This window comes from Hipposideros armiger, unplaced genomic scaffold (assembly GCF_001890085.2).
Source record: "Hipposideros armiger isolate ML-2016 unplaced genomic scaffold, ASM189008v1 scaffold_608, whole genome shotgun sequence".
NCBI lineage: Eukaryota > Metazoa > Chordata > Mammalia > Chiroptera > Hipposideridae > Hipposideros > Hipposideros armiger.
This window is the reverse complement of record NW_017731958.1, coordinates 827,261-836,614: the sequence shown is the minus strand read 5'-3', so window position 1 is coordinate 836,614 and position 9,354 is coordinate 827,261. Positions and strand designations below refer to the sequence as shown.

The 9,354-nt window shown below is 35.3% G+C and overlaps 1 protein-coding gene across 2 annotated transcripts in view; it reads left to right on the top strand.

Moving 5' to 3' along the window:
• FANCM (FA complementation group M) overlaps positions 1 to 9,354 on the top strand; it is a 60,700-nt gene that overhangs the window by 12,297 nt on the left and 39,049 nt on the right. For both annotated transcript variants that reach the window (XM_019624787.1, XM_019624786.1), the window contains 5 exons: positions 1,003 to 1,161; positions 4,238 to 4,369; positions 6,274 to 6,406; positions 6,736 to 6,861; positions 8,104 to 8,184. In XM_019624787.1, coding sequence (XP_019480332.1) covers positions 1,003 to 1,161; positions 4,238 to 4,369; positions 6,274 to 6,406; positions 6,736 to 6,861; positions 8,104 to 8,184 — 631 coding nt within the window. The remainder of the gene's footprint in view (positions 1 to 1,002; positions 1,162 to 4,237; positions 4,370 to 6,273; positions 6,407 to 6,735; positions 6,862 to 8,103; positions 8,185 to 9,354) is intronic.

The window sequence follows — 9,354 nt, the reverse complement described above, 5'->3', positions numbered from 1 at the left end:
CCAAGACATAATTACATGTCCTCCCAGGGGAGACAGCTGATATCATTCCATCAGGTCCCAGTCAGGCTGAGCCGCCCCCCGAGAGAGCTTTACAGATATCATTCCATCAGGCCTCAGTTTTCCGAGGCACTCTCTCGACTAATGGGTCAGAGGCTAATGCAGGGGGGGTGGTCTAAGAATCGGCTGTAAGGCGACAATTTAGTCTTTCTTCCTTTCTTCCTCCCTCTCCCTCTCTCTCTCTCCCTCCCTTCCTTCCTTCCTTCCCTTTCTTTTCTCTTCCCCCCTCCCCCCTTTTAGTTCTTAATCACATTATCAGTACTGTAGTCTAATGCTATAGTAGTTGTTTGTACAAACAGGTTTTATGTTTTTGTATCAGTATCCAAATTTTTATAATTAAGGGCCTTTATAAGCTTTGGGTGAATGAAATTTAGCCCAAGAAATGTATTCACTTCATATATATTGATTTAAATGAAAAATATTCTACTTACAAGTCAATTTGTAAAGTATTCCTAAGATACATTTGTATTCTTTAACAGTAACGAGACTTCTCTGCTTTTCCCCCCCCAAAAAAAAATCAATGGAAAAAAGTATTTGCCAGGGTCAAGATTCCTGGCAAATACTTTTTTGGCTCTAAAATTGACTGTTATATAATGTTTTAGGGATTTAGTTTGCTGATCTAAAACTTCTGTTTTTTTCCGAGTCTTTATAAAATGTTGATGGACTATATCATGACTATTGGAAAGTGCAAAATACATTTGATTAGCTCCTTTACTAATGTTCATATTTCTTGGATGCTTGGCATGAAGGGCTGAGTGGAAGAAAGATTTCAAAAGCCTTATTCCCTTATTGAACCACTTCTGATATGCTTTGTAGTTTTGTTTTTAAAAATAATTATATGAATTCTTAATGTTTCAAAATTTTACTGCTATTTTGTTTCTGTTAGTGACAAAGTAAAATATTTAACAAGTAATATAATTTATAATCATAATTGATTTTATGTAGGCTGTGCAACAGGTTATTACTAACCTCCTGATTGGGCAGATAGAACTTCGTTCTGAAGATTCTCCAGATATTTTGCCATACTCTCATGAAAGACGAGTTGAAAAGCTTGTTGTTCCCCTTGGTGAAGACCTTGCCGCGATCCAAAAGGCGTATATACAGGTAAGCCATTTTTGTCACAATTCAGGGTTTTAATGTAATGTATCAGAGTTTTAATTGATAGTGTAATTATTTTAGTTAACACAGTCTGTGTGAATATATAGTTATCATTTTATATAATTACTATGTTGAAAAATTCTTTGAAATTAAAATTTTTGAAATGAGCACCATGTTTAATGTACTGACAAACTGTTACTTAAAGAAGAAATACAAAACAATGGACCATTTCTAAAGCCAATAATAGCCTTATATGTTTTTTTTTAAGTAAACCTTTTAATTGCATTATAATACACCTCCATACACATATACACAGACACACACACACGTATATACAACAGAGTGTACATAATAAACGTGTGTACCTCAGTGACTTTTCACATAGTGAGCACACCCATAATACGTATCCAGATTCAACCAGAAGTTTCTTTGTTAGAAAATATATTTTCAATATGTTCTTTCCTGATGCCTTACATAGCAGTGGTTCTCAACTGGAGGTGATTTTGCCCCCCTGGCAACATCTGGCAGTGTCTTGACACATTTATGGCTGTTGTATCTGGAGGGTACGGGGAGTGGACTTGCTACTGGCATCTAGTGTATAGAAGCCAGGAATGCTGCTTAACATTGTGCAATAGCCCCCCCAACAACAAAGAATTATCTGGTCCAAATGTCAATATGGTAGCTATTGAGAAACTTCTTAGTTTATCACTTTCAGTGGGAGAAATTTGAGGTAGCGCATTATTTTTCTATAGTATATAACTAGTGTCACGCTAGGACAACATCTCGTTTTCATATCTTCATTGCCATGGGTTAAAGGTGGCTGCAGATTCTTTGCTACCCCTCCCACTGAGACATAGGAAACATTTCCTCTTCCCTAGGCTGTAGGCTGGCCCCTGTGACTGACTTTGACCAATAGAATGTGACGAACCAGAAGCTAGCCATGTTGAGGAGGAAGAAAGAACCTGTAGATAACTAGCTAGAACTGAGGGTAGAGACATATGGCCTGAGTTGAGCTATTTTGTCTAGCCCCCATCCATCTGAGGCTCTAGACATCAGGAGCAGAGACAAGCTGTCAATGCAGTGCCCTGACAGAAGTCTTTTTTATTTTTAACATTTGCAGTAATTTTAGACTTTCAAGAAATTTGCAGCAATAGTATAGAGAGTTCCAGGGGGAGATACTTTAAGAATATGCAAATATCCTGATTCTCAACATATTTTGTCCACCAATTTTAGCACATAATGATGGTTCTTACATACAACAGTTGTTTCTGTAGTGTTTGCCTAATTACTAATCAGTATTTCCTCTTTCCCTCATTTCTTTTGAATTTTTCTATAATGAAGAGTTGTTTCTTCTCCCACATTTATTTATTAATTCTTTATATCAGTGTGGACTCATGGATATTTATTTTTTTCTGTGGGTTAAGTCCAATACTACCATTATTAATTTTGTTGCTCAGTTTGTACCAGCGTTGGCCATTGAGAGCTCCTTTAAGCTGGCTCCTGTGTTCTTTAGACATGTATGTTTTGGGGAGAGGGAGGAGGCAACACTTCTTAACTTTCTGGCGTTACAAGTATTTTATGCTCATTTGGTATTTTCCTGGTCACAGCCATGGGATGAACCATTTCTCCAAGGAATCCTTGTTCATTTTGTGGAAGAGCAGTATTTAGAAACCAAGACCTGGACACGAGATACTTCTCGTTGTTACTGTGGTATCTTAGCTCATAGGCCCTCTCAGTGACCTGCTGGAATACTTACCCACAGAACCCGAATTGAGAGCAAATAGAATAGTGGTTGTTTTCATCTATGACGTTTTGAAGAAGTTTATAATGTAGGAATAGACATTCATCTATCATTTAATCTTTAATAAGCCTTTTTTAAAGAGACGTTTTATAGGTATATGGTTTCATTTTTGTTTTTCAATTATTTGCAACAACATTCTAAGCATAATTAATTTAAGATATGGCAAAGTCTTTCTGGTAATTATCTCCTAAATACAAATACATTTGGTTATGATTGAAATCATTCCACTTACAAGAATGTAAACATTGTAATTTGTATAATTACATATCATAAGAATTTAGTCAATATTTTTAGAGTGCTTCTGTAGGTAGCGTGGTCAGCAAAGCTGGTAGGGAGGAAAGATAAAAATGTGCTAAAATAGTCCTATTTTAGGAAATAAAAATCAAGCAAAAATTTAAATAGTTTATTACATATTGCTGTATTAGGTCTTCATCAGGAGGTCTCTTTTGTCCCTTCACTGTGGCATCAAGTTCATTCCTTCATCAGGACCTTTTGTCTCTGCTGTTTCCTTTACCTGGAATGCTCTGTCCTCAGAACCTCTCATGCTAGACACACCTTATCATTGAGATGTCAAGTCTTACCTCTTCAAAGAGATTGTCTTTGTTTGCCTTACTTATAATGACCCCTTTCCCCTCAAAAACTCTCTAATTTAGGTTTTTAAATGAATTTATCGTAATCAAAATTCTCTTTGTTCCCTTTATTCTTTTCTTGCCTCCATTGGATGTAAATTTTATGAAAGCAGGGACTTCATTTGTCTCGGCCACAATATTCCCAGCATTTGGAACAATGCTTGATACATCGTAGATGCTTAATAAATATTTCTTAAAAGAATGAATTAACAAATGAATTTAAATGTACTCAAGGTATTTTGATTTAGTCATCAGTCTACAAATATTTCCTGTGTGCTGGACCTTGTTCTGGGCACTGAAGATGCAAGAACAAGACCTTGAAGAAATCAAGGCCATCCTTTCATTGGGCTTAGACTGGGGGAGGGGAGGGGAGTTAAGAAATAAACCGATAAACACACTCATATGTCCTTCAGTTATGGTTGGATTGAATAAATGGTTGTGCTGACTCTCATATGGATGTTATCTGAAGGTAAATACCACGTACTTTAAAATTTTATCATTATCTTTTCTGTGCTTATTTAAAAATTCATTTTAGGATAAACTTTAATATATAATTTAACATGTACCTCTTATTTTAGTATGTGATGAAATGATTATATTTGGAAAAAAGCCTTTAAGCCAAGCTTAAATTAAATTTCTTCGAAATTTGCAGATATTGGAAGCATTTGCCAGTTCTTTGATTCAGAGAAATCTTTTGATGAGAAAGGACATCCCCAATCTAACAAAATACCAGATAATTCTGGCAAGAGATCAATTCAGGAAAAACCCATCTCCAAATATTGTGGTAGGTATTTAAAAATAAAATTTGATGCTAGATTAAGTTTTTACGCAGAGCCAGGTTGAAATGTAAATAATGATTGTTTTTTGGTATATACAGAGGGTGCCAAAAAAATTATATACATTTTAAGAAAGGAAAAAACTATTAAAACTGTAATACTTAATATGTAATGATAACAAAAGATGAATACAAGTCACGTTTGACTTCTGCAATTACAAGAGGTGCTCAAAGTGGTTACTATCAGCATAATTTTAATACAGTTGTTTCCTTAACGTGTTTACATTTTTGGCACCCTCTGTATATTGTTATTCATCTGGAATTCAGGTATTATTTATATAGTTTATAAAAGCATGAAAAAAATCTAATAGGAATATAGTTTAATGATTTGAATTAAGATAAATTTATCTTACAACTTTTAATTAAGAATTGGTCTTTTAGTTCATTCCTGATTTTCAAAGTCAAAGGGCCATGAGAGGGTAGATCCTAAATAATTTTTAGACTCAGCATTTTGTCTTAACTTTCGATACCGAGGTTGGAGGAAACGTCACAGTTAAGCTTCTTATTCTAATCTTCATAGGAAAAAAATAGGCGGATAGGAACATATCCATCCAGCTAGGTCCAAAGTCAAGAGAAGCTCAGATCACAAGCACAAAAAGGTACTGAGTCTTTCTTGGAACTGAGAAGGAACGCATGTGCAAAAGAACAGATGCAATTGAACAAAGGTATGAAGGAGACAGTGAGCAAGCCAGTTTGGCTCAGGTAAAGGACTGAGGAAGGCAGAGATGATAGTTAATCTAGGTGTGACCACATGGGAGTAGCTGTAAATGCTACACCAGAAATATGGAGTTTATTCTATAATATCTGGGGAACCACTAAGGGAAACTTCTCTGTGAAATGGCAGTATAATATACTAAACTTTGATAAAATGATTTTAAATTTCTGCTAGGAGTTTACGATTCATTGAAATTTTAAATAGTAAATCTAAAACTGTTGAACTTGGTCTTACTGATGACTTTATATTTTACAGAGAGGTGGTTTTACCCTTTCAGGTAATTAGGTTGCCGTTTTAGGACATTTATCATTATTCTGGAAACATTTAAAATGACTGTCACTGATGTTAAATGCCACTAAAAATGTAAGCTAGAGAATAATAGTCTTTAGTAAAGGAAGATAATTAAAATATAGTCTCAATGATCTTTTAAAACTATCAGATAGATACACCTGTTGTATGCTCCCAGAGAAAAAATGTATATACTTCATTTTTCCTTTAGAGTAGTGGTTAAAAGCACAAGGACACTGGGACAAATGTCCTAGGTTCAAATACTGACTATACTACTTACCGCATGTATGAGCTTCTTCGTCTATGAAACCGGCATAATAACAGTACCTACTTCCTAGGTGTTAAGATGAAATGATCTGTACAAATAATATGCTTATAACAGTGTCTCCTTGGTGTCAGATGTTGTTATGGCATGTATGCTTGGTGTTAATTGTTAGTGTTAAACAGTCTGATGAAATGTTTGTCCTGATGCCATAACATTTGTGAGGAAAGGCCCATACCTGACTTATTGTCCATTGTATCCCAAATATCTAGCTCAGTGGTTGACACATTATAGATGCTTATTAAGTAGTTTTGAAAGACAAATGAATTTATATACTGCTAATAATTTACTTATAAAGAAAAACAGCATATGGTAGATATTTCCCCCCTTTCACGTATTCTCTTTAAAATGTAAGTTTCTTTTGAATTAAGGAAAAAAATATAAAGGAATAGATTTTATATGGAAAATACATTGGCACCTTTCCGTAGCAACATCCTATGACATTTAACAGAACCAATTAAGTGCTACGTGGAATGTGTGTCTCCGTTTTTCTCTCTGGTTAAATTCGATATATGCTTGTTTTTCTAGGGAGTACAACAAGGAATAATCGAGGGAGAGTTTGCTCTTTGTATTAGTTTATATCATGGTTATGAATTATTGCAGCAAATGGGAACAAGATCATTATATTTCTTCCTTTGTGGAATTATGGATGGAACTAAAGGTAAATTATTTCAAGAAATACTGACATGTATAATTTTGGCTAAAGACAAATGTTGAACAGTTTGGGTTACTTAAAAATGCTGGGATTTTTAAAAGCAATGAAATAGTTTTGTAACAAATGGCCGTATTTCTTTATTTTTGATAAATTTCTGGAAAAAAGCCATTTCTTAATACATATGTGAATGTGTAATTGGAAAACGTTGATGGTTTTCGTGTTTAAATTTGAAAAATTTGCATTTATTGCTAAATATTAATTTATTTTTAATACATAATTGATTAGTTTTGCTATTAAGTTGATTTACTGGGAAAACATTTTCTTAATTTCTGAAGGAATGACTCGGGCAAAAAATGAACTTAGCCGAAATGAGAACTTCATGAAACTTTATAATCATCTGGTGTGCCTGTTTGCACATACACGTAGTGCTTCAGCAGGTCGCATTTCTACTGTCCAAAAAGGTACGGCTTTTTAAAAAAAATTTTATATTGTTTCCTCTTCATCAAAGTTGAGTTTGAAATTTTGCTTCATTGTAGCACATATCAATCTATACTTATTTCTGTAGTGATAGAGCTGTTAAATGCTAAAAGGGATAAATAGAATGGAATAAATAAATAAAATACAATAAAAAGGAATAACTTAGAGGGCTGGCCGAGTGGCTCAGTTGGTTAAGAGCTCGCTCAAGAGTTTGAGCTCTGAGCAACAGTGGTTTGATTCCCAGCCTAAGTTGAGCAGCCGCTGAGCTGCCAACAGGTGGCAGGATGGCTCAGCTTAAAAAAAAAGGAAAAAAATGGAATAACTTAGGATAAATATATATTCAAACAGCTTATAGTATATTAATAATAGAAGTTAGTAGTTGTTACTGGTAGTAAAAAAATTCTTAGATGGACTGACTGGGTGGCTCAGTTGGTTAGAGTGTGTGCTCTGAGCAACAGGGTTGCTGGTTTGATTCCCACATGGGCCAGTGTGCTGCACCCGAGCTGAGCTGCCACTGAGCTGCCAACAGGTGGCAGGATGTCTCAGCTGGTGAGAGCTTGTGCTCCTAACAACAAGGTTGCTGGTTTGTCTCCCACATGGGATGGTGGGCTGCGCCCGCTGCCACTAAGATTGAGCATGGCACCTTGAGCTGAGCTGCCCTGAGCTGCTGACCCGTGGCCAGATGGCTCAGTTGGTTACAGCGCATGCTCTTAACAACAAGGTTGCCGGTTAGACTCCCGCGTGGGATGGTAGGCTGCACTCCCCGCAAGTACATCAAAAACATTGGTGACTGGACTTGGAGCTGAGCTGCACCCTCCACAACTAAGATTGAAGGACAGCAACTTGACTTGGAGCTGATGGGTCCTGGAAAAAACACATTGTTCCCCAATAAAGCTTAAAAAACCCCAAAAAAACAAAAAAACAATTTTATAAAAAAAAATTCTTAAAATTATCAAAACCTGATTTATAGCTTTACTAAATATTTATTTTTTTCCCCTTCTATGTTCTTCTTGCTTCCTGTTTGTATTCTCTCTCAGAATGAAATTTTTATAAAAATTCAAAATTTACTGTAAGGCTTATGTGCTATCCAGATGCTATTTAGTGTTTAAATAAAAAGGAAAAAGTTTTAACAAGTTCATTTTGAAAAAGATATTATAGTACATTAGTATAATTGAGTATGGAAAAATACAGTAATATTATTTTGATGGTTTTTAATTTTTTTTCAGGAGATAAAGAATTTTTCTATAGTCATCCAAAATTAAAGAAATTAGAAGAAATTGTAGTTGAACACTTCAAGTCACGGAATGGTAGGCCATATTTAATAGCCTCAAGACAAGGCAAAGTTATTGAAAAAGTTAAAACTGACTCATTGGTTTGTGCTAACATTTCTTATGGAGAAGATGGGCTTTTGATTATTCTGGATAATGAATATAAAAAAGCTCAGAATATTTGGGAGGATGGGGCAATGGGAATGGTGGGCATGTTAAGAATACTGTAAGTTATGTACAAAAGAAAAGTCAGACTGAGGCAATATAAGGGAAGCAGATAGTAAAATAATATACAAGTATATATGATGGTAGGGAAAAGCGAACTAGGTAAGGAGAGAGTCCTGAAGGATGCTGTTTTATAAAGGATGTTAAAGGAAGCCTGTCTGTAGGGTGATGTTTGAGCTGTTACCTGATGGAAGTGGATATCTGGGGGAGGATCATTCCAGGCGGAGAGAATAGCAGATTCAAAGGCTGAACCAAGTAGGGTGCTTGGTATGATTAAGGATCAGTAAACAAACCAATTTGACTGGAGTAGTGTACTGACAGTGAGAGTGGTATAGAGGAGGTTGGAGAGGTAGCCAAGGGCAGACCTAAGGCTTGTCGGCCAAACCAGGACTTTGGATTTTATTTTATGAATATGTGGGCTCTGTGAAACTGTTATAGAGGTATTTAGAGCAGCAGAGTGATGTGATCTGACTTAAATTTTTAAATGATCACTCTGGTAATTTTGTGGAAAGTAGACATTGACCAATTAGGAGGCTTTTGTGATGGTCTAAGATGATAAGATGATAGTGGCTTTAGTAGTGGAGTTGCTAAGAAGTGGTCACAGATTCTAGATATATTTTGAAGTTGGAGCCAACAGTATTTATTGATGAATTAGAACCTAGGGTATGAGAAAAAAAGGATTCACATGGGGTGTGTGTGTTTATGGATGATTATATGAGCAAAGAGAAAATTAAGTACAACATAGAAGAAAGAGTAAAGGTGTTAGGATGCTTTTGAGATATCTAAGTGGAGATGTGTAGGCAGTGAATAAGTGAATCTGGGTCTCACAAGAATGTTCTGGGCGGTTTTTATTTACATATACCGCATTTCCCCATGTATAAGACGATCCCGTGTATAAGATGCACCTTAATTTTGGGGCCCAAAATTTGAAAAAAATGTATTACATAAAGTTATTGAACTCAAGTTTTATTCATCATAAAATTC